General features: G+C 53.1%; 6 protein-coding genes across 6 annotated transcripts; 3 read left to right on the top strand and 3 right to left on the bottom strand.

The window, feature by feature from the left end:
• Window positions 1–2410: 2410 nt before the first annotated feature.
• ALTATR162_LOCUS9662 (uncharacterized protein) lies at window positions 2411–5647 on the top strand (the record flags this gene model as incomplete). Its single annotated transcript, XM_043317296.1, has 1 exon — window positions 2411–5647. One exon carries the CDS (start codon window positions 2411–2413, stop codon window positions 5645–5647), a length of 3237 nt encoding a protein of 1078 aa, XP_043173231.1.
• Window positions 5648–7646: 1999 nt separating this feature from the next.
• Window positions 7647–9437, bottom strand: ALTATR162_LOCUS9661 (uncharacterized protein; the record flags this gene model as incomplete). Its single annotated transcript, XM_043317295.1, has 1 exon — window positions 7647–9437. One exon carries the CDS (start codon window positions 9435–9437, stop codon window positions 7647–7649), a length of 1791 nt encoding a protein of 596 aa, XP_043173230.1.
• A 4402-nt stretch (window positions 9438–13839) lies between these two features.
• ALTATR162_LOCUS9660 (uncharacterized protein) lies at window positions 13840–16101 on the bottom strand (the record flags this gene model as incomplete). Its single annotated transcript, XM_043317294.1, has 1 exon — window positions 13840–16101. The coding sequence occupies one exon, from the start codon at window positions 16099–16101 to the stop codon at window positions 13840–13842; it is 2262 nt and encodes a 753-aa protein (XP_043173229.1).
• A 1500-nt stretch (window positions 16102–17601) lies between these two features.
• On the bottom strand, window positions 17602–19533 carry ALTATR162_LOCUS9659 (uncharacterized protein; the record flags this gene model as incomplete). The annotated part of the gene is made up of 1 exon (XM_043317293.1): window positions 17602–19533. The coding sequence occupies one exon, from the start codon at window positions 19531–19533 to the stop codon at window positions 17602–17604; it is 1932 nt and encodes a 643-aa protein (XP_043173228.1).
• A 1567-nt stretch (window positions 19534–21100) lies between these two features.
• On the top strand, window positions 21101–22822 carry ALTATR162_LOCUS9658 (uncharacterized protein; the record flags this gene model as incomplete). The annotated part of the gene is made up of 2 exons (XM_043317292.1): window positions 21101–21278; window positions 21333–22822. 2 exons carry the CDS (start codon window positions 21101–21103, stop codon window positions 22820–22822), a joined length of 1668 nt encoding a protein of 555 aa, XP_043173227.1.
• Window positions 22823–23469: 647 nt separating this feature from the next.
• ALTATR162_LOCUS9657 (uncharacterized protein) lies at window positions 23470–24559 on the top strand (the record flags this gene model as incomplete). The annotated part of the gene is made up of 3 exons (XM_043317291.1): window positions 23470–23694; window positions 23765–24277; window positions 24332–24559. The coding sequence occupies 3 exons, from the start codon at window positions 23470–23472 to the stop codon at window positions 24557–24559; spliced, it is 966 nt and encodes a 321-aa protein (XP_043173226.1).
• Between the last annotated feature and the right edge of the window lie 484 nt (window positions 24560–25043).

The raw sequence follows: 25043 nt of genomic DNA, 5'->3' as shown, positions 1-25043 counted from the left end.
AAATTCATACAGAGCACGTCCCTGCGTGTTGGTCAAAGTCGTCGCAGAGTATTAGGTTTCTCGGTCCGCGAGCACGATCGCAAACATCTGAACCTTACAGAGGCCCGTGATATATCACCCCTTATGTCGAAAAGTATACTCCTTGGTCCAAGTCGCTCTGATAGCGGGCGAATCGGCATATTTTACCACAGCTTCTATGATAGTGTGGTTGATTGTAAGGGCAAGGTAGATGGCATGTGTACTCGGACCGTCTTGGGGGCCCTAGGTTGGGAGGCCAGAACACTCACCGAGGTCGACTCAGTCGAGTGTACCATCTAGGTGGTAGCGAAGATTTGAGCTCTGATCTCTCCACGTTGCAAGTTGACAAGTATGGAAACTACCAATGAGTCGCTCATTCAACCCTATCGATCTTAAGAGCACGTGCCCATCAAGGTGAGGCGGACTGTACTGAGTCGTTGGATCTTCGCATGGATGCCTGTTTCGGTGCCGCGTTGCTTTTTTGGACGGATTCTGCCGGTGTTAAAGATGCTGAAACGTATTCGGTGTGGGCTGGCCGAATTGGGGTTTTGCGTGACAGAAGAACAAATTATCAACATTCAGGGCACAGGTAGCGGCAGAGGTGGAAATAAGTTTCGGCAGGTACAGCATATTTTGCGGCTCTGCCTCGTTATCATGCGGGAGAAGGTTCCACATATGTTGTGGTTGGGTTTAGGATTGCGAAACTGACGGCAGAGAGATGAAACGCATGGTAGTACTCACATGATGAAGACGCGGAATGCTCACCCCGCCAACGCCAACAGGTGGGTCGACATTTTTCCACGGTGCGTTTCACGTCAGAGATATTTAGTCCGACTGTTTTGCATGCCTCAGAAGGCTGCAATGAAGGCAGTCGTAGTCGAAGATGCAGTGCGTGTCGAAACGATGGCTGTGGCATGCGAAGCGAGGCAAGGGTGTCCCAGCAGTGGGATAATAGCAATAATGACGACGCTGTCGGGTTGCTGCGATGAACGCGGACGACGAGTAATTCATCTCGTGTGCGTCCAGGCCGGAGACGGGACGGATTACATAGCTAGGTACTGTCTGGGGTGGCTGCAATATGAGCGGACCCCTACCTCTTTCCGAGGTCCTCTCGTCTGGGCCTTCCCGTCTACAGGCTGCGGCCTTCCAGGGGGGGCTACTCTAGGCTCAAAAGGTCCGGGGAACAAAGGCAGTCTGGTGAAGTCATGCGCGGTGAGGAGGCAACGAGGGGGAAGACATTTGTTTGCTAGGCCATGGCGAACAACGACTACATGTTGGCTGCAAACTGTGGATCGGCAGCGGTACGGTAGACAAGTTGTAAGGCGGCGTGCTTGAGTGGACTGGCGTGTTTGTGTAGTGTGGTCCCAAGGCTCTCATGGCCCTGGCGTGTTAGTGTGCTAGTGGTCGCAGCTGCCTCGTAGCGCACCGGCGGCGGTTGCTATTCCTGGAACGTCGGCGCTTCCACAGAGCCACCACTAGCGTTGCCTCGCAGTTCGTCTCCCCCATCCATCGACAAGACGCATTCACGCCGCCTCAATCACGACACACAGCGTGCTCGCCTACCCACCATCCCTCCCCCCAACACCCAGGCGGCAGCGGCTCTGCGATCGACCGGCTTCCCTCGTCCGCTCTAAGCTGGTCACCACTCTGCCACCACAGCAACCCCAAGTCCAGAGTGTGTCGCAATACACGACAATTGTGAGCGCGGCAACCACGTCGAGAGCGCCTTCCTCACCACCGCCCTCACCTCACCACCCGCACCCGCAGCGTCGCTTCGACTTGACCTTTCTACCCACTACGCCGCATCATCCCAGGCATAGGCGCATCGCCGGCCTAGTCGCTCCTTCCCCAGGCGCTTAGTAGAGAATCTGGTATTCTCGCTCCAATTCACCACACCAGCGTCCCTCTCCACTGCTGTTGGCAACCAGGTAAGCTGCATGTCCTTTTCGCGTCCCACTTGCACCCTTCTGTGCCTCGTTGTCTGTCCGAGCGAGCATGACTGTGCCGAAGGCAGTGTACGGGCAATCGTTGTCTGCCATCCACTGCTTGCTTGACCATGTACACTCTTCCACCCATCTTCGAGCCTGTAAACGGCTTCTCCAAGACCTGTCTTCAGGCTCCCCATCCCACTCCCCCGTCTCCACGCCCACGTTTCGAAACACATGCGCCTGCCATGTCTGCCTCGCCTACAATATCCCATGACGCTGACAGTCCGACTCTCAAAAGGGCTTTCTCTACACCTAATTCTTCTTTCCCTTCCAAGGAACTGGAGCAGTCATTCACGCACTGCACCAATCTACCCACTACTCAGCCACGAGCTCCCCGTTGGCCCAGTAGCTCCGGCATTCACTGCCCACGCTTGGCAGCACACTCTACGACTCGGAGACCCAGCATGGTTCAGACAAGCGCGCGATCATTCATGCCAATGCCCTCGTTCGGCGCTGTATTTGGAGGAGATCACCATAACAAGGGTCAAAATGGCGGGAACGTAGTACGCCCTGCTACGAGCCCCAACACCAACACGGGCGCACCATTCTCCTCCTTCCACATTCACAGCGACAGTCGCGACAGTACATCGACAGGCTCCTCCGACAACTCTCCGACCACAACCATCTCGACCATGGACTCGTCGTCTGTAACAGATCCCTCGCCGGGCGTGTCACCTGAATCACCTCTCGCAAAAACAATTGCGTCTTCATCCTTCGTCGCCGACTTCAGGTCGAGGAGGACAGAAGCAGCTGTTGGAGATCCGTCCGCCAGCACTTTCTTCGAGCTACAGCGTCCGACAACACCCGCGAAGAAGCCCCGGAATCTCAAGAACCTCGGAATCAACACAGCGTCTTCACTAAGCAACTTGCGTGCACAGGCACCAGCTCCTATAGCAGTAGCACCCAAGGAGAGGAATAGCTCGGCACCACCATCACCGTTGTTTATCAAACCGCCAACACCGCCGAGGCGTCGACCATCGAACTTGAGTCTAACGATCTCGACCCCTGGCAGCAACGAGAGTAAGCCTGTACGGCTGCTAATACCCTCGACACCGTCCTTTAACCGCCCGCCCCTTCGCCACTTCCAGTCATCGCCATCTTTACCACTATGTTCACCGAGTACGAATCCAATGGGTGGCATGCAGCTGCCTCCACTACGTCCTGTTGCACCAAAGCCAAGTGGTCTTAGCGAGGTACCCTTTGAGATGGAAGAGGAGGAAGACCAAGAACCGAACTTTGACGTCCCACAATCGCGAGAGGAGAAGCCGGCAGCGTACCCCAACGGACCAATTTGTATATACGAGTCTGGCGTATATCTTTACTTTGAGCCCACCGCTGTCCAAGCCACAACTTTCGACGTCATCATCAACGTCGCGAGCGAAGTAAAGAACCCGTTCACCACTCCGACGGTGGAGTCACAAAAGGACATCGATGCCAGGCGCATAGATGGACCACCAGCAGAGAACGTTGATTTTGCTACCCTTGCACAGCGGCCAAAGCAGTCGTTTGGCATGGAAGACAACTCACCAACCACACCCAAGGCCACGGCACCAGTCATGCAGACCATACAACCACGTGAAGTTGTGATCGACGGCAGAACATACAAGACTCCAGAGTATATTCACATGCCTTGGGAGCACAATACAGATATTGTCCCTGACCTTCACAAGCTAGTCAAGATGATAGATGAGAGGGTACAACGGGGAAAGCGGGTACTTATCCATTGCCAATGTGGTGTCAGTCGCTCTGCCAGTTTGATCGTTGCGTATGGCCTATACAAAGATCCGCAGATGAGCGTGCAAGAAGCATACGACAAGGCGAAGAAGCGAAGCAAGTGGATTGGGCCGAACATGAACCTCATTATGCAACTGCAAGAGTTCCGTAACAGCCTGTTAAGACAGAATGAAAGCCGCTCATATCACAACCAAGGATATGGACGGCGATCTGCCGGTCTTCCTACAGCTCGCTCCACCGGGAACAACAAGTACTCCTCCTACGACAGGGACTCTGATTCGGGTTCGCGCACTCCGCGAACGGCACCACTTCCACCAGACAGTGATATTAGCATGCAGCGGGCCAGCACAGGCAACATGATGGCTATATCTCCAGGTCCCCTATCGGCGCCCACTGGGGCTTTCTCACCTGGGTTCCGTCGGTCCTGGGACTCTAGTCCAGCGCATTTCGAGCTCCCATCGCAGCCTGCTCCAACGACGACACCCTATGTCGATCCAAAGGGTCACGTTGTGCCTGTGGTCTCTGTAACTAACGACAACCTGCCGACTATCCAGACCGAAGATGTCTCTGACAACGAAGAGTTTTCAGAACCTACTTTCAAGCTTTCCTCTGTTCCCAACTTTTCACGTCAACTTCCGTTGCGGTTAAGCCAGGACAACGATGAGAGCACATCATTCGGAACAGAGAGGCATCTAGCGCCTTTGCGACCATCAGGGTTCGAGTTCGAGCCACTTAGGTCCCCTGCTGTGGCGAGCTTCAACATACCCTCTTTCACTCCTTACGAGACATCCGACCCCGAGGTCATGTCGCCGATCAAAACCTCCTTCGACAACCCATGGCCGACAGGCTATGATCTGGATAGCCAGACTCAAGCGCCTGCACGTGAAGAACTCGACAGGGACAACAACGAGCGATCTTTCGCTCCTTTGTCGCCCTGCGCTACCTCCTTCGAGCTGGGGCAATCTGCACCACTACAGGCTTCACACAGCGATGACCGTGTTGGTGCGCCTGAGATCACTTCCCCAATTGCTACCCTGTTCCCCAAGGACATTTTTGGTAGCACGGATGCAAGCTTGGAAGATCAACTGAAATCACCACGTGCCACTGAATTCCACATGACTCCATTAAAGCCGAGGATAGCAGACGAGGATCCATTTGGCTTGACATCACCAACAAGAGCAGATTTCAATCCGTTTGACAGACCCAGCATAGCGGCTATCAAGGATTCTGAGGTTGAGGATCGACGCCCATCCTTCCAGGCCATCCTTCCGCCTGCACATCAGACTTTCAACGGCTTTGCATCACTCGACGGTACAGCGCAAACGAATCCAATCTTCCAGTCCACTAGTCTGCTGTCCATGCCCACGCCAAAACTTAGCCAAGCAGCCGGACCACGCATCGACAGTCTTAGCAATTCTCCCGAAAAACAAGCCTCGGCCTCTATCGACTCGGCTACACCTGTTCCTGTAGCATCCCCCAAGGCACCGGATACTCCCCGATCTCCTAGCGAAACCTTCCTCTCAACTCCCGCAAAGGCCATTCGGACTAGGTTTTCATCACCTAACATGCACGAACAACGGAAGTTGCACAAGCTGCAGACAGAGATCCAGTCAAAGCTACCGAAACCATTTGTTCCTCAACATGCTGCGGACGACATCGACGCAATTATGTCACCGCGTGCAGAAGAGTTTACAAGAAATCCATTCCACTATGACATCCAATCCTCTGGCGATGACGCGAGTCCGGTGTCTTCCAACGAGACGATCAAGGACGGACGCAACGGCCATGTCGCGTGGGAGGAACCACTACCCCGGCAATGGACACCAGAGAAGGCCGCTGTTGATCCTCGGAGTCCTGTCCAAACTGGCAGCAACCCCATCGTTCGTAACATTTGGGACGTACTGTGAGCGACCGCGCAGAAACCCCGAATTTTAAACTCAAAACATACGCAGTGGACGTGTTCGATCTAGTAGTCTCCGGAGAATATGCCGCGCGCAGAAGACTTGGTAGCTTCGGCCGCCTTGTCGGAAATTACGCAACCTCTCTCCGAAGGATCGTCCTCTGCCAACAAGAGCTCGCGACGCCACCAACACTGAGCGTTCGGCCTCCTAATGGTTGCATGTCGCATTGGCCCGCGTTGCAGTGAACACTGAACGCGAAACATCATTACTACCGTCGGCTCAGTTGAGGCTTTCGAGCTGATCGAAAGTACTAGCTTGTTTCCTTTTCCTGTCAGCATTTCCTATGTGTTCAACATTTCCTTTCTTGCAAGTCCGTATTTGCCCACGGCTCTCATTTTTGCATTTGGAGGCTAATGCGCGTTGAGTTACGCAGAGTAATGTTCTAGTTTCTAGTGCCTAGTACCGCCATCCCTCCACATACTTACACTCCTTACGCTACTACTACATCTTTTCCCTCCGAAAAATCACCATTAGTACACTCGCTGCACCTTTGTATATCTATCTCATCTCCTTACTTTTACAACCTCAGTATCGATGTTACGAGCCATGCAAAGCGCTGTCCTCTGGCAGAAAGCACCCACATTGCGTCTTGGGTTGCGTCCTTGGGGGGTTTTTTTTTCTTGTGTGTATCTGTTTCGCTTGGCGATTTCAGCCAGCGGAAGGCGTTATTTGGAGAGAGATTGGCGGGAGACGTTGGATTGAAACCAAGGTTCGACTTTGGGGATATATTCAAGTGGTCGAAATGTCCTTGGGGGTTTCCTTTTTTTTTTTTTTCTCTCTGTGAATCATCTAAGGGTTATAGGTGGGTGGAAAAGGCTATGTAAATGAATGGAACACATATATTCAACATACTAGAATTCGTCACTCGCTTTGTCAGAAACGTGAGCTTTCTTCGAGACTGGGTAATTCTCCTTAAGCGCGCATACTCTTGCCGCCGGATAGGCTATATGACAGCATCAGCAGTTTCGTATAATCTGACCATGTTAGCATCCACTAAATCCGGCTAAGCAAAGGCTTGGTACAACACAAGGTAGACTGCAAGGCAAATCTAACCGAGCACAGCTAAGGTAACCTGCTCGTCTTATATACATAGTACACTAAACGCTTACATACAGCTTACCTGCATCGGTGTACACACCTTTGCGGCATATAGATCACCTTCTCCTAACAAGATTGGGGTGCAAGATCGTCGTCATTGGGTGAAAGAACTGTTACACGATTTTACACAAGGCGTGATGCGTGTCACTTGTGAACAGGTGGGGTGGAGAGGGTACGGTGTGAGATCTGGGGTGTAGGGGGTTAACACGGAGAGTTTTGAATAATGTTTGACTTGACTGTGGTCAGAGTCAAGATTGAGCTGCAGAAATATGCTATTGAAGTCATGTGTTTGGATTTCTCTCGATCAGATGTTACTACTTTAATCTATATACTATATGTGTCTCCTCTCCGTGTAGATGTGCCAGAATTCGTGGTATCGTGATTAAGTGAACGTATACGTGCCGCGATGCCAAAAAAAAAAGCGAACGTGAAAGCCACCCAGTGGCCCAGTTCATGCAATGATGATAAACATCAAGACATGAAACTCTGCCAGCACACACCTAGAGCAAAAATACAGAGAAAGCGAATGGAAGAAATCGAAATGCTTGCAAGCATTTCGATTTATATGCAATGTACAGAGATAATAGAATGTTTCGGAAGGGAAACGAACAATAGTATGGAGAGTTCCTCTAACGCCAACGCAGCACTTGCGTGTAGTGGTCGTAGAGTGAGTAATACCATAACCGAAACCAAAAGAGATAAGAAGAAACCGTGAAACGCCAGGTAAATATCAGAATGTGATCCCGGTGTTTATCCGATAGCCGGGAGTTTGGGTATCCTATGGCAATGAGATGCCTTTGTGTTTGTGTGTGTATATGTCGGCTTCCTTGTTCAACGTGGCAGACTATTAGTAAACATATGTAGCAGTTCTACCAAGCGTAGGTTTGCTGGCATAGCCCCTATCAGGTTCGCCAGATCTTGGTGCCCACCTAACATCCTCAGGACCATATCTGCGGGCATACTGCACTTCGTTGGGATCGATGCTGGTCTGGCGCACCCTGTGTCGGGATTCGCCGCTGACTTCGCCGTAGAGTTTGGGCCGTCCTGAGCGTCCGCGGTCTTCACGGACTGGCGAGATGTTGCGACTGGTATCAGTGCGACTAGATTCGGTGCGGCCTGGCATCGACGGCCGCTGGACGGTTTTGTATGCGACGGGTTCTGCTGGACGATTTTGACCAATCGGGGGCTTGCCAAGCGGCGATTTCGAGCGGTGTTGGCGTCCTGTGGGCTCACGAACAACGTGTCGAGGAGTAGGAGATGGTGCTTCTGCGGATACGCCGCCTCCAGCGACAGGGTAGTAGTATGTCTTGACGGTTGACGAGGGTGGGACGGTGGGGAAAGCATCCCTCTCAGGACTCGCGTACTTGTCCGGACTGGTGTATTTCTCGGGGCTGCTGTATTGTTCAGGCGTCATAGTCTCGCGAAGACTAGAGGGTCCGCGGGGAACGGCGGCTTCCTTTCTGCGCGAGGACGAGGAGACGTGGGGAACATTAGGCATTGTAGATGATCGGCTTAGCGACGGTGGCGTGTTCTCGGCATGTCGCGTTGACCTGTCGGTGTATGAGCGCTGAGGCATTCCACGTGCGAGCTCAGCAGGGGACGATGTCGTTTGCTTGAAGCTGGGTACTCGTCTTTCCTCGTATCTGTCATCGGCCCACTCGACAACCTCTGGGAGGCCACGATCAGTGCGATCGGTATCGCGACGTGATAGGCTCGGTCTCTCCTTGCTTGGCCGGGCAGATGACCTGCGGACAGGCTCAGGTCGAGCACTATCGCGTCGTTGAAGGCGGGGTTCAGGGTTGTAGTAGTCACGCGAAGACGTCCTGACTGGCGAGGGACGAGAAGACATCTCCTCTTCGACCTGTGCGCGTGACTTGTGTTGGTAGCGAAGCGCCTCCTGTTCCTGGACGCTCATCTTGCGCTGGGTAGGGACAGCTGGAGTGGCGCCGGCGTATCGGTTGTCTTCATAGGTTCGGCGTTCTTCTGCCCTGCGCCGAGCCTCCTCCTCAGTGCGGCTCTTGTAGGCTGCCTCGTAGCGCGCCTTCTCATCCGACGATGACTCACTATCGACAGAGGTGAACTTGCGGTCGCTTCGGGCTTCCTTAGCACGCGTTTTCTCGCGATCTGACCGCGATCTATCTTCCTTGGCGTGTCGAGAGCTTTTGGATGACTCCTTCTCGCGAGTGGATCTCGGAGCTGCAGTGGTCTTGGACGGGGTGCTGTGGTAGCGTGCATAATAGCGGTCGTCGTCTTCGCGTGATGCGGTTGGTACTCGGTGTTCGGTGGTGTAGCGCGTAGGTCCGTTGGCGGCGAAGGACGCACCGCCTGATGTGGGGACATCGAAGCGTGCAGTCCTGTCGCGTGGCGCAGATGCTCTTGCTGTCGCCCTCTCCTTGCGCAGCTTCTCGAGCGTGACGAGTGCGTCGTACTTGCCTCTCTTCTCGTCGTCGATGAGGCACTCGTAGGCCTGCTGGATCTGGTGGAACTCCTCCTGCTTCTGCTCCTTCAGGGCAGGATCTGTGACCTTGTCGGGATGGCACTTGAGGACGAGTTTGCGGTAAGTGGCCTTGATGGTCGAGGCGTCGGCAGTCTTGTCGACGCCGAGGGCCTTGTAGTGATCGGGCGTGGGCTCGTCCATGGCGGTGTGGGGAGGGGATTGCTGCTAGTTGGGTGTGGGGTATGGTATCTCCTTTATACGTAGTGTGACAGCAATGACTGCTTGCGACTCAAGCCTGACACATGCGGATCCAGCCAATCGAGACAATGGAGGCGATGAGCAAGCGAATTGTGGCGGTGTTGGGCGGCCAGGTTGTTGTTGTATAGCTAGGCGGCAACAAAAGCAAGAAGCGATGGTTGGGACTATAAGGAGAGTCGGGTGCAGTATATGCCGGGTGGGTGGTGAGAGCTTTTGGTGACGGCGGGTGTTCCTGGTACGGGGGTGACGAGGATGGCTTGCTTGGAATCTGCTGACCTAAGGAAAAGTGGGTCTGCTCAGGGACACAACCGGCGGCGGATCGAAGACGGCGGAAGCTCGTGGCAAAGCGACAAAAATTTCGGATCAAACAATCTCGACAAAGGAATTACCAAGGTACTCGGACGACAAGTCGGTGACAATAGTGAGGCTGTGTGATCTTCTTTTGCAGTCTCCCGCGTCTAGTTTCCTCGTGGTTGCCGGGCAGCACCGATTGCTCTGCTTGGTGGACTTGCGGTGTGGATGCTTTGCGACGTCACCGTTTCAGCGATGCCAATATGCCAATAGGATCCGGTTGGCAGTAGTCTGGATCGCACCGCGTAGTCTGCAATTAAACAATTGTAAAAGAGGAAGACTCGGGCTTCGAAGAATAGAAGTGTGTGCAACGGAGATTGGGTTGGGAGCAGTCAGCCTGCACGCATTCGGGGGTGCAGTTGTGACTATATCAGGCTCGCATGCACAAGGCTTCGACAGCTGTCCTGGGAATCCCTGTGTGAGCTGCTGCGGACAGGACAGGCTTGCACTTGTCTATTTTGCATCGCACGCTGATGAAGCGTCCACATGCATGCGCTACCCAGACTATCCAGCTCTCGCCTACCAAACTCGACCACGGCTGAGCAGCGTCACAGCTGCTCCTCGACTTCCCTAGTCCCCACTCTGAGCCACCTTCATCGCATCGCATCGCATCGCGCAAGCCGCTGTCCGGTGCTTCACTTGAGCACGCTGCAGGTCGACTCGTCGGCCGCGGCGGTTACGAAACACTCTCTCCAATCAAGCCCGATTGCGGCCACATGGCCGTTTTGAGACTCGCTCGCGGACGGCATCTGATAGGATCAACCCGCTGAGCCTGCATGACCACTAAGGGATCGATGTGACCACACCCCACTATGAACATTTACAAGACATGACCAATCCAGCTGCCCATATGTGGTACAGGTGAAGCACAGAGCACGCATCGAGAAGCGTCTCGTCACATTCGAGATCCAACCAAGTAAACTTTCTTTTGTAGCTTCCGAGACACATCTGTACCTCAACTCAGACGGCCGCAGTCACCGGGCCTTCGGCACGTCTTCAATGCACATCCTCTGCACATCTCTCCATCTGTGCTGAGGGGCATCCCTGTGCCTTGTCTCAACTCGGGTCAGGGCACGGCGGCTGCGTCGCGTCGCCAGGCCAGTCAGCATATTTTTCCATCCCATGCCATGTGAGAAGACACAGATTTGCTGCCACTCGATCCGTCCCGACTGGCAGACGTTAGCCCGCCGTCTGAATGGACGATAAGATACGCTTATGCGGGGTGAGGCGGGGCACGTCTGCATGTCACATCCAATCGTGACATGGTCACCTCACTCAAGCCCGCGAAGCACGTCCTCCTACGTGGTCCTCCACCATTGCATGGAACAAGTGGAATAGCACACGATGTGTATTAAACAGCAAGCAGAATGATGTAGGTGTTGGATCTAGAATGTCGTTTGCTGCTAAAGCATGAGATCATTTGGGACAGGTACGCTGCAGTTAATCCGTCATTCCACATTAGCATGCCACACTTGGCTCGTCCCAAGAGCCCCATACACGAAGCTCAATATCGACCACTATCGGCTTGTTGTACGCAACCGACGTTTTGCCAGCAACTCTAGGACCCAGATATGCTGCGTTGATCACCGTGGTCTGGCTACGCGCCACTTCCGTCCCTGACCAAGGCATACCCCTCTGTCGTTCTGCAAAACGCTGAGTAGCCTCGTCAGGACACCCATGTCCGGTATCGCTCTCGTGGTGATGCTCAAATGCATCGCCCCCTCTTCCTCCTCCACCGAATCCCCACAGCGCCTCACTGTCCCGCAGGGCAACATCAGTGAGGCTCGCCGTCGTGATAAGCTTCTCACCTCCACCGGACGGGGGCTGACACCCTCTCTGGCCCTGTGCAAACGACGCATCAGGCTGGCCCCGAAGATGGTCGCATCGCGAGTCAGGCTGCAATTGACGTGTCAAACTTGCATGGTCGCAGCCCGAACCACGCCCTGCTGCTCTCGCCCGCATCGTCGTCAAATCGACTAGAGAAAGTTTCTTGTTGGAGGCCCCTGGGTCGTTCCAGAATTGCACGCTTGAAACTAGGGTACCGCTATCCATGATTGTGGGTTGTTGATGTAGCTGTAGAGAAGAACATCTTCTTCTCCATTGTACCGTCTCCACACCTCGCCCACTGTGTATGTGTCCACAGATGTTCAACATCGGCCTGATTTGCTCTATCCTCCTTGACAAGGCTGGGCATCCCTCCCTTCTATCTTTCTGTTTCCCACTTGCTGTTGCTCCATCGCACCGCCCCTTTGGCGGTGTATGAGTAACTACTATGTCCACATCATTTGGAATCTTGTTCCATACTTCATCTGCCTCATCGGGCTTGTATTGAAAAGCCCAATTCGCCTGCTTCTGCTTGGGCGTACACGGGCTACCAAAAACAGTAAAACACGTTCCCCGTCTTTGAAGTCGTACTTCTGTAAACTCATTCTCAAGGTAAGTGATTGATTTGGATTCCGTCAACAACTTCCTACACGCTTGCGTATCTTGAGGACTAGGCCATTTCCACGACGCTTCGTTCTCTCGGAAGAATGGCCCATCGAGTGTGATGTCGTGGTTTCCTTTGCCTCGAGTATCAGCCCTCTCATTTCTCTCAAAGTTTGGAGCACAACACCTTGGCGTACCAGCGATTACAATCTTTGCCTCAAAATCTTGCTTCTCAATCCATTCAACCGTCCTCTTCAACTCGGAATAACTTCCTTGATTCGTCAAATCACCTGCGTGGATCAAGACATCGCCGGGCGGCAACTTGGGCGTCTGGTTGTGCGTATCTGATATACAGACTATGCGCGTTTTCCGCCGTTGATACATTCGGCACTGGTATCGGGTTTCGCGCTTAACACTTGTTACGATATTACGATCTAGGCTAACGACAACAACAACAACGCACACAAGATATCTACAGTAGTCATGATTAGGTTGAGTTGGGCTTGGATCGTGGAACGGGCTAGATCGCGGTTGCGGTTACGTCATTAACCCATTCCGTCTTCAGGTCCAACATCACCGTTGCTTTTTCTCTTGTTCGCATCACGATCAACATGCCTAACGTTAGCCAGATTGCGCAACCCCCTGGTTACCGTTCTTAGTCCCTGAGTGATAGACAGGGACAAACAGGTACATCCGCAGTACGACATCTTCGCCTTCCCGGGTTCTTTGTTTCGCCGCACCTCGGCTGCGAATTTGCCACCGCCACCACCACCTTTGCTCGACCAAACTTGCGATGGCGAGTTCAGCCGCAGGATCTGCGGTGGTTGGGGATGGCTGGGGACACGGGTTGATGGAGGTGCGAAAAAAACAGGATGTGAATGCGGTTGGGATTGCGATGGCGATGGCGATGGTGATCGCGATCGCATCAGCATGGAGGGGGCACGTGATGGCTGACCTGACCCTACAACTGTGTCTAGAACTACAACACAACTGCGATTCAGCGAGTGTATCGCAACATAGCAAAGTCGAAAAGGGACTTTTTTTTTTTGTCTCAAACTTTTTTGTGTTTATGTTTCTTACTTTCTTTCGCAATATGAAACCGTGAATATCTCCGCCACCCACACAAACGCCCAACTTAAGGGGTATCTCGATATCACCGCAACCCAGTATGACTCCTTCAACGCCTTTGCAGAACGGAGGGACTATAGCGAGTTTGCCCACATATCGAGACAAGAATCCGTTTTGATCCGCTATTACCATGCCTTACGACCAGAATTTGGTCTCGTGAAAAAATCAAGTTGCTGCCAAAGCAGGTCAACACCGCAAAGAAAAAAACATGCAAGGAAATATACGCTTTCCGTCAAGAACGGTGACACAATCGTGAATGCGTTTCTTTTGTGTGTGTGAACCGCTCCACCGCTTGCTCGTCGCGCGTCTCTTGTTACAAGACCTGGCCATTCCTACGTGAGGTGAATTCGAAACCCAGCTCCCCAAGGTTTTATCAAGACCAAGGCCAGTTGCTACTCGATCGTCATCAGAAACGTTTCATCGAAGTATCGCTAGGCGTTCAAGCAAGCCTAGTAACGCTGGGTCCTTGTTCCTCATTGTCAGGCTCCGGTGAGTTGTTCACAATCCTCCGATAGCCAGCCGATACGTGTTCGTCTAGGACTCCATCAGTCTCATCAATAAGTTGAACACTGCCGTTGAGGTCAGGATAAAGGTCATCGTCGTCCATGTTGACATCGACGCCTGCGTCTCCCCAGAGGTCGTCGTGCCCGATGACTACGGTATCACCGCCTGAGGAACCTGCAGTGCTACGACCGCTGTCACTGCTGTTGTCGTAGGTGACGTAGTTCTCATCGCTATCGTCTACATCGGTGGAATCATGGTAGTTGGTGCCGCTAGAGCAACGACGTCTTGTGTGATGTGACCCGGAGTACCTGCCCATGTGATGAGTCCGACGCAAAACTGGAAGCCGTGGCTTCGGAGGAATCTGGAAAGCGACGACTGGCCCGTTCCTCAGAACAGCATTCGTATCGTGGATAGCATAGTGGTCGTGTTGGTCTACGAACGCCGAAGCCCGGGAAATGTGACGCCAGCGACGGATCCTGGCCTTTATCTCGTTGCGAACATGACCCGAATGAAATCGCGGCTTGAACAGTTGCGTCGCAAACGAATCGTCTAGTTCGAGATGGCACTGATCCTCGAGACTCAGCGCTTGCTGACCTTTGATATGTTCAATCAGGATTTGCGTCATCTTGAATACAAAAGGTCCACAAGCACCGCCATCGTGCCTGAACAAATTGTGCCAGTTCTGGTTCGGGCTCTCGAGCTGTACCTCATATGTCCACCTCGAAATGTCTTCATCAAGAATGTTGAGCAGACCCATGGAGATAGTGCGACCCAAGTTCTGGTAATCCGTGTAATGAGCGTACAAAGAGTCGTAATAGTACGCACGCTTCGAGATCCTATCCATGGCTACCATGGACCAATGCGATCCGCTGGTCCCATTATTTTCGATACCACCCATGGCATCGTTACAAACGACGATGATCCAATTCTTGTTGTGGTAACGTGCCTTGTATTGTTCGTATTCCCCAGAAGGGCCATTTGAACTATTTGCGGCGAAACAGCAAATCTGGGCCACAGTGGAGTTGACAATGTCGATACCGTGAGCGTCGCAATCTTCATCGCGGCGAAGTACTTCAAGAGCCATATCTAGACTCTCACCACGCATCCACACTTCTAGTTTAGACTCATGATAGCTGGTAGCGCCAATGTAATCAAAGGCGTCGTTTTGTATGGTGACGTCTCCGAGCTCAAGGAAAATTTCATTGTTGTGCGGAGTCTCAATGTCGAATGCTGGACCGAAGGCAGCATATCGACGGGGGTCGGGAATTGGAGAATGTGATGGATATACGAATGGAAGTTCTATCTCGTGAGATCGTACCCAAGGAATATCTTTCTGTACAATGTTAGTCGGCCGTGCACCAAAGTGAGCATGTGGCTGCAACTCGTTTACTTTTGAGCTATAATGCAGCCAACAGGCATTGTTTTGCATCTTCCAATTCTTGGTAGTATTGGCATCGATACTGTGACGCCGCTTCAGCAGAGGGGGCTTTGTCTGTCTCGTAGGCAGAACTCCGCGTTCAAACCCGCGAGAAGCAAAGATGAGCATTCTCCTGGATTGATACCTCATCGAAGAACGTGTCTTGTGGAAAATGTCAGTTCCCTTGTAGTGCTTATGAATTGCTCCTTTGCTGCGCCACTCGAAGAGCTCCAGGCGAGAGAGCGCCCGATCGGAGGGTCGTGCTGTACTCGACGGCGTAGGAGACCCGGGAGTATCATCTAGTGTCGCTACTTGCTCTGCCGCCGGGGGAGTAATTAGTGGCGTCGTAGACATCTTGTTGCCAGCATCCTTTGTAGAAGGCGGAGTGATAGGGGTTGTGCGATCGACGTGCTTTTTCTCTTGTGTATGCGAAGACTCCTGCACATGGTCCCGGATTTGCGGAGCCATAGTAGGGCTGCTATGGGTCGGCGAAGATACAGGACCCTCCATGTTGATTCGTGCTTCAGTGCCTTCAGGTGAGTCAACATCGACCGCAGATGAACCTAAACTTGAACCAAAGTCGGGCTCACTGGTAGAGACAGGCAGGGCACTAGAAACAAGAGGTTCGATTTCGGCGGGTTGCGACATGATATAGGAATCGGACTGCGGCTGAGAACGTGAGTCTGGGTGTGGGGTGGACGAGTCCGGTGGAGTAGGCGCGACCTGCGCGGTGACCTGGGAAGGCATGCGCTCGTCGAAAACTTTGTCTTGCATTACCATGGTGTCGTACTCTCGTTTTCTGGGGTTGATTTCGCTAGTTGAGGTTGGAAAGTATACAAGGTCGGAGGTCGTGGTGATTTGCGCGATGTGAGTGCCTGTGAGTGTCCGCGAAGTAACAATCACTGCTTGCTCAGGCGCCAGCGCGGTTACAGGCGCGCTTGATTGCGAGTTTGCTGCAGTTGAATTTGAGCCTGAGTGCGAACTCGCGTCGGTCGTGTGCGGATTGCGAGTTGCGGCGTGTCGGAGAGGCGTATTTGTTGTGGTGTGTTGCGGTCGATATGAGACAACACGTACGGGAGAGGAGCTTGAAGAACAGCGCGAGCACGGCTGCGTCATAACCACAACCAGAAAAGCGTATATAAAAGTGAATGTGGGCTGGTGCGCTCGCAGAAAGCAGTTTGCTTAACCTAGGGAACGTGATTGTTCTACACCACTGATCCAGGGACGGTAGGGCACTCTATGAGGGTGGTGAGTGACAGCGTTGAACTGGATAATGCGTTCTGTCTTAAAGCGTGTGCCACGCTTTCCAGGGCTTACGGTATATGGAGCACATTCGAACCATGGTTTTCCTGAGCCGGGCTATATCGATGATACAAGGCAACAGCGCACACATCTCTTGCAATTCAGCTATAAGACCTTTGTGAATGATCAGCATCACAGGACGACCCACATGGAACCAAGATTGGAAGAGATTCATACAATTAGCAGCTACTATTTGTCAACGCTGCAATGATGCTGTGCAAATGGAAGGCGTATACTTTCGCGGTGTATGGAAGTTTCGCTGTCGTAGCGCGAGCTCCGTTGGTCCTGGAAGAGCCACTGTGTCGCAAAAGCCTGGTCAAATTAGGAGTTCTTAGACTTCGCAATGACTATACTGTACAACCTTGTTGAATTGTCAGTTTTCTTCTTGTAAGTGTTCAGAAGCATCTCTACATTCGATATACACAGAGGAAAGGCTGTTTTGATAGATGCTATATACATAGAATTTCAACACCCATGGCTGAAGAGAGGAACAAAAGCAAGGAAAAACGATCTGGTGTTGGTATATGAACTCGAGAAAAGGAAAAAAAGAAAATGAGATCATGAGATGAACGGTGATCGATCCTGCGCTCACACGCTGTCCTTTTATGTGCTGAAACGCTGATAACAAATGCTTCCGTGATTGGTCCTTGATGGCAAAAGATGCAAGTTGTGAGAACACTTTTCTCTCACAACGTTTTGTAAAACTCCGTAATGGTAAATCGCCCAGACTTAGCATGCCTCGCAAGGCTGACTACAGATACTCACTCCTAACATGTTTCCATGCGCTTCTGTGTCTGGTGATTGTTTGTTGTTCGGCTTTGCGGTATGCGCCTTTGTTGATATGCCCATGGCGTATCCGGCCTTAGATACGTCAGTCGCAGCGTGATCACGCGTCGGTCAAAGAGGAGACTGGATACGCTGGGAGGGTAACGCAAAACATTAACACAAGCTCAAAGAGATCTGAGAGCTGCATCTTGCTCACTCTCCGATACTTGTTCCCCTTAGCCGTCTGCCCAAGCTCACGCTACGCCCAATGTCCGAAACACCACCAACCGAGTGTCTGTTGTTCGGATTCCGGGCGACGTTCAGTTGCGCTCGTGGTCGTAATCCTCCCGTCAAGGTCTTCTCGTAGTTGGCTGGCGAACCTTCGCGACCTAGATTGTGACCGTAGCGGCTCTGACCGTCGCGGAATAGTAGACTATGCTCATTCGAGGGCGTACTACTTGAGACGCTGGGCCGACGCAGACTGGCAGTGGTTTGAAGAGCAGGTGATGGCTGTAGGTCAGGCATTGGCTCGCGAGATGTGTACTGTCTGCTGAACCGGTTTTTATCTGCTTGACCACCATGACGGGCTCTAAAGTCGATCGAAGTCATGGCACGAGATGGCGCACGAAATATTGGATCCTCGTCTTCTTCATCCACGCTATTGCGTGTTTGGTGAAAACTTGTACCTGCTCGCTGCATGCGTGATGGAGTGTGTCTGTCTTCGTAAGGTTCCTGGCTGTTTCCTCGCTGGCTTCCATTGGGTTCAGCAACAAGCATACTGGATCTCCGAGCCTCGATGCGTGACATGGCCCTGCTGGGGCTGATGCCAGATAATGTGTTGCTTTCAGGTTCGATACTCTGTCGGATTGTCGGCGAATCACCGTTGATCTGTACACTTGGCCTACGCGATATTGTGGCTGTATTTGATCGGAAGGCTGGACTGGCAAGACCGGTCTTGGTCTCGCACAGAGCTATGCATAGCTCAGTGAGGCTGCGACAGAGGTTGTCGGCTTTGCGACGAACCTGGCGATCTGATACGACAGAGCCGTTGATGATGGAACTAGCAGAGTGAAGTGTGCCCTGTGGTCCCGCACTGCCGCTCATCTCCGCCAATGCAAGTGCTTCTGTTGCGGTTGATTCCAGGGTGCGGTACACTGATGGGGAGACATGCTGTCTAGCTTTGCCGAGAGCATCCCGCAACAGAGGATGAGTCTTGCTGCTACTAGGTGTATGACTGCCCACTGTCGACTCGGAAGGCGACGGGTTCGATTTACGCTGCTGGTTTGGTGAAGAGGACACTGTCGTAGCTGAAGTGTTGGCCGTTCGTGGACGATCAGCCGAAGCTTGAGAGACGATGGCGCCCGATGTCGACGGTATCTTGCCGCCCATTTCGATCTTCCGTATCCTGGACTTCAACTCGTCCAGCTCGTCCCACACAGACGCGGCGGGCCCCGTAGAGCCATGTGACTCGGTACCGTCGGCGCGTGAGGCAGCCTCAAACGACGTCTCCACCTGGGGCGTTCGTGGCTCATGTGACAGGTTTGACGGTCGATAAGGATAGGCTGGGGTACGACTTGGTGGCGTGTGTTGCACCTCAGGCTGAGATGGGCGTCTGGACGAGGTTGAGAACTGGGCGAGGAAATCGCGTGGTGAGAGCTCCGCGTCCCTTCGTGATGAGGTGAAGGAGGCTTTGTGGTTGAGGTCCCGGGTTCGTATTGCGTCGGGCGCAGGCGAGTTTGGGGATCGCTCGTATCTGGAGGGAGTAGGCAAGAGCGATGACCGGCGGATGCCGCTCGACCGGGCTTCCAAAGCAACAGCGGAGGGTATGCGGCTCGTCGTTGGCGTCACTGAGGCGGACTGTACGGGCGAGGGCGACTGCAGTGCAGACGGGAGCGACTGCCGGTTGTTGACTCGGGCCACTCGTGACTTCAATCGATCGACGCGCGCTGTTGACGACTCTGCTGGGCGTTGGGGCTTGGGCGCACTGTCTGCGGCGATGTTGAGAAACAGGTCCTCCTTGTCTCCCTCAGTTCCTGGAGTCGCGGGCGCATGCGCACCTCGTCCGCTGTGCGCCGCGTGGTAGTCTTCCATTCGGCTGCGGGGGCCAGAGTCGTAGTCGGACGACTCGTCGGTAGAGCTGGCCATGCGTCGTGGTGGTGGGGGCCTCGAAGTGCTGGTAGAGGCTCTTCGGGGTGGGCGGGGTCTGGGGAGATTCCCAGGGTCTACTGCGCTTGTTTGTTGTCGTGGTTGTCGCGGGGCTTCACTAGAGGTCCCCAGCTCGTCGTCCCCGCGTCGTCTGCTCGTCGAATGGTGGGAGCTAGTGGGGGAAACCAGGCCTGAGTGCATCAACTGCTGCTGCGCATAGGCAAAGTCGGCGGGGTTTTGCGAACTTCGACTGCGTGTAACTAACGTGACAGGAGGGCCGCGCGAATTATCTATGCCATGGCCACTATGCGAGGCTGGGGGTCGTCTGGCCGAGCTTGTAGAGCTCACTGATGGCAGGCGCAAGAGCGTCGGCGGCTCGGGTGCCGTGTTGTTGCGCAAATGCCTGGGTGCCTTGGGCGGAGTCTGCTGTGAAGTCGAATTGCGCCGCTGCGTGTGGTGTTGTGATGCTCCTCCAGATGAGTTCCGAGAATGGGTCGGCATAGCTGCAGGCCTGCGCTGGCACACCAGACAGGGATGACGGGTAACGTTTCAGAAGACTCAGCCCGTCATGGCTGCTTTTGTGACCCACAGTCCGCGCGCAAGCCGTCGTATATTGCGCATGCTCTCTCCAAAGTGCAGAGGATTGATGCTGCGACGCTGGGGATCCCTAGCATCTTGACCATGGCCCATTCGTTGCTAGGGTGCCGGACCACTCTGCACGAGATGTCACAGTCCTTTCTGGAACGAATGACGAGCTTCCAACCTTCCAACCCGTCTCTTAGCAACGGTATGATGTGCAGCTAACTCGGGCATATAGCCCTAGCACCTATATCTGCCATCACATGCTCTGTCCTATCCATCTCGACCGTTGACGATAATTGTGTCAAAGACTCGTCTGTACAAACACATGAGACACGCCACCCCGTACTGATTACAATTCCTAGTAAGCAAGGCCTACCTTTCCCTGCGCGATTATTCTCTCGCCATTGTGGGCATTTATCCTAAAAAGCATGCTTTGTGGGCATCTCGTCCGGTGAACGCACACCGCCGCTTGGCCCTTAGTATGAACCCTTCTCGCACTTTCCAAGCTTCTCCTGCAATCAAGACTGCAGAAATACTGTGCTGAGCGACACTGTTCCTGCATCCGCCATCCTGGTCAATGGCGCTATAAGCGAGCTGGAACGACGGGATTGCCATCCATGTCAGTTGCAAGCAAGAATCGCCGTGGCTCGAGTCGTGAAAATCATGGCGGCAGAACCTTCCCAAGACACTGTAATTTCGCACCCCAATACAAAGTTTAGTTTTGCTTATCGTCTACACAAAATCGATAACGGGTACGTTTAACGTATTTGCGCATATGCTAGTGTCAATTGCGCCTCGCTCACTGGCTGTGGTGTTGTGAGCGAACCTTGCGAGGCGCCGCTGCACGTGACCTCGGCGGTGGCTGAACCAGAACGCCGAGGGTCTGATGAAATAATCCTGTCCATCAACCACCACCACAACCTTACACCGATCACGATACCCAACTTTCATCGCCTCGCGAACTACCCTAGCGAGCACACCGACTATGTCTGTCGCAACATTATCCAAGTCGCTGCCGAAGCCGCAGTACTCGGGCGAGGAGGAGGAGCTCACCAACAGCACGCGCGTGCTAACCGCAGAGCAATACGAAGCGCAAGTCGTCTCGAAGAAGGGCCCACCCCCCTACGGCCAGAGGCAGCACTGGAGGCCCCGCGCGCCCGAAGGTAAGGCTCAGATGTACGGAATGCATGCGAGACGGAGACTGACTCCAAATCTAGACTTTGGCGATGGAGGCGCGTTCCCGGAAGTACTCGTCGCGCAGTACCCGCTGGATATGGGAAAGAAGGGCACACCATCCACATCCAACGCCCTTGTAAGGAGAGTCGACGGAGAGGGCAAGACAAAGTATGACGAGATCGCGCGACGCGGCCACGGTGATTCGAGGATTGTACAAGCAAGCTTCAAGGACCTGATCCCATTGCGCCAACAGGCAGACGCCGGCGAGCTGGACTTGTCGCGTCCCTCCGCCGAGGTTGTTCAGGCGACCAAGGAGAAGACTGAGCAGGCATTGATGGCACTGGTTCAAGGGCAAAACGCCGCACAAAAGCCAAAGAACGTACAAGGACGAAAGAACGACGAGCCCACCTTCGTTCGCTACACGCCCACTGCACAACACGGTCAAGCGCAGGGTCAGACGCGCATTATCAAGATCCAGCAAAGACAGATTGATCCTATGGAACCACCCAAGTTCAAGCACAAGCGCATTCCTCGCGGACCGCCATCGCCTCCTCCACCTGTCCTCCATTCGCCGCCTCGAAAGCTGACTGCCGAAGACCAAGAACTATGGAAGATTCCGCCTCCGATCAGCAACTGGAAGAATCCCAAGGGTTATACTGTACCATTAGACAAACGTCTGGCAGCCGATGGTCGCGGTCTTCAAGATATTACAATAAACGACAAGTTCGCTCAATTTGGTGAAGCGTTGCAGGCTGCAGACAGGCATGCACGAGAGGAGGTCAAGCAGCGTGCGATTATGCAGCAAAAACTGGCAGAGAAGGCGAAGCTGAAGGAGGAAGAGCGTCTGAGAGACCTTGCGAAACAGGCACGACAAGAGCGCGCCAACGCCTCCCGACGACGATCACAGAGCGACTCGGACACTGATTCAGAGGAGGAGGCAGTGCGGAAGCGAATGGATGCTCGCAAAGAGCGGCGCGAGGACTTCCAGCGCGAACTTCGTCAATCGAAGATGGGTACTGAGCGCAAGATTCAGATGCTCGCTCGAGAGCAAAACCGTGATATTTCTGAGAAGGTTGCACTTGGTCTGGCAAAACCGACACAGAGCGGAGAGTCAATGTACGATTCGCGACTTTTCAACCAGTCCAGCGGATTCAACGCTGGTTTCAACGAGGACAACCACTACGATAAGCCCCTCTTTGCAGCTCAGGAGGCTTTAAGCAGCATTTACCGCCCGAGCGCACAACAGGACGACGGAGAGGATGAAGGAGAGACATACGACAGAATCACAAAGTCGAGCAAGTTCGAAGTCCTCGGGAAGGCCAAGGAGGGCTTCAAGGGTGCTGATCTGCAAGAAGCTCGCGACGGACCTGTACAATTTGAGAAAGATACCGACGACCCCTTCGACATCAATCAGATGATTAACGAGGTTCGTGGTGAAAAAGGCGAGAAGACGGGCGAGAAACGTTACGGCATGCAAGAGCCCGAGGGCAGGTCTGCCAAGCGTGCCAGGGTAGATGATGACAGTGATTGAATGTCTTGTACCGTACTTGGAGCCTGAGAATTGGCGTTGAATTTCTTCTGCATAGTTCAAGTAGCTATTGCAATATTGTAGTATTTAAAGCGATTAAGGTCACCAATAGACCAGTTCAGCCTCTTTACCCAAGAACTTACGGTATACATGAACAATATTTGGCGTGGATTATCCGGATAAACATCCTGTGTGGTCAGCATATCCACCAACAACCCTTGATTAAGTGTTGTGCCCATCACCGATCTCACAGGACATCTTTCCTCATCCGTCGGCTCCGGGTTCCCAGTGTCGGATGGCGCACCCTCCTTCCGGCTGCCTGCACCGACAACAGCTTCCGTTCATACCATTCATACCCTTCGCTCCACAGCCCCGCCATCCAACGTCACACGCGGGTGCGAGCCAACTGTAGACCCTGAAGTTATGCACATTTGGCTTGCGCTGGTGTGCTTGAACTCGCCGATATGCTGCCGGATACCGGGTCTTGATCATATTGCTAATGTTCGTCGCTGATTGCTGACATTCGAACTGTTCTTATTGTACAGTATATGTTGAGTTTAGTCGCAATCAGATTGCATAGAAGAGGTGATAGCCCAGTTACTTAATAGACAAAATCGCAACGTTCAAAAGCTCTATCAAGGAGATAGATCATGTCGGCAGAAACACAAGTTTCGCAAGCTCAACACCCTTCCGCGGTATCGGATAGCCAGGAGCACAAGTTCAACCCAAACTTCACACAAGCTGTCATCAATGCGACGGGACCAAAGGCTACACCAAGGATCAGGCAGCTTACGGCAGGATTAATACGGCATCTCCATGACTTTGCGAGGGAGAATGAACTCACCGTCGATGAGTGGATGGCAGGAGTCGAATTGGTACGTGGAGAAGCTATCTGTGCTTGGGTCGTCCAAAGAAACGATGTTCGACATACTAAACAATGCATAGATGAACGAGGCAGGTCGCATGTCAGACGCCAAACGCAATGAAGGCCAACTGCTCTGCGACATTCTCGGCCTCGAATCGCTCGTCGACGAGATCACCTATAAGCTCGCCTCGACCGCCGCCGACGAACCCACTGCAACCGCTATCCTAGGCCCCTTCTACCGTCAAGACGCTCCGAAACTGCCTATGGGCTCCTGCATCGTATCCAAGGAGATAAATGAGCAAGGTGATCGGACATTGATGCACGGCACTGTTACCGACTTCAGGACAGGGCAGCCTATCGAGGGCGCGGTGGTGGATGTATGGCACACGGCACCCAATGGGCTGTACGAACAACAGGATCCAGACCAGCCAGAGATGAATCTCAGAGGCAGGTTTACAACGGGCAAGGATGGGAAGTATAGCTTCTATTGCTTGAGGCCGGTGCCCTATCCTATACCTTTCGATGGTCCTGCAGGCAAAGTGTTGCAAGCGCTGGACAGGCATCCGTTCCGACCAGCGCATATACACTTCTTGGTATGTGAAGATCCATCTTAGCGGCCTGTAGCTTGGTATCCTAACGTGTCTCAGCTCACTGCACCTGGCTACAAACCGATTGTCACCCAAATCTTCGACCGGAACAGCAAGTATATCGATGACGACGCGGTCTTTGCAGTAAAAGACTCCCTTATTGTAGACTTTGAACCTTTTGAGGGGGATCCAAAAGCAGACTTTAAGCTGCCGTACGATTTCAAGATGGCAAGCTTCGAGGATGCGAAGAAGCACTCGGTCGTGGGGACGACAGAAGAAAGCGCGTAATTATTAGAGATCTGAACTTCAAATCCAGAAATTCCTGAATGATTTCTAATATTCTGTTCCCTAAAGCTCTCATTATCATGTTCTTCAATACCGTAGCTATCTGTTTCCGATTTCATTCCGATGTTAGGCGATTCCCCGCATTGTATTACTCCGCTAACCGTCTCCAACCGAACCGCGGTTGTCATACAACGCCCTATACGCGTCCGACGCCCTAGACTGAGACTAACATCATGTGAATGTTATCTTGTTTAGCGTCCACGTTCTGTATTGCCCTTGTTCTTTCTCTAAACATTGCCGACAGATTGACATCATCCAAGACCCTGGCAGAAGCACACGGTAAGCTTACCGCGACTACGCCTTGCAAGGATTACAGCGTATCAGACCAACACAACTAACACACGCAGATAAAGCAATCCAGTACTGACAGCAAACTCTCATACAAAGCCTGAAACACTCATAAGTAGAAAGAGCTAGAAGACAGCCC

The sequence above is a fragment of the Alternaria atra genome (assembly GCF_907166805.1).
Source record: "Alternaria atra isolate CS162 genome assembly, contig: 30, whole genome shotgun sequence".
Classification (NCBI taxonomy): domain Eukaryota; kingdom Fungi; phylum Ascomycota; class Dothideomycetes; order Pleosporales; family Pleosporaceae; genus Alternaria; species Alternaria atra.
Note: the sequence above shows the minus strand (reverse complement) of the source record. Positions and strands in the feature narration are given on the sequence as shown.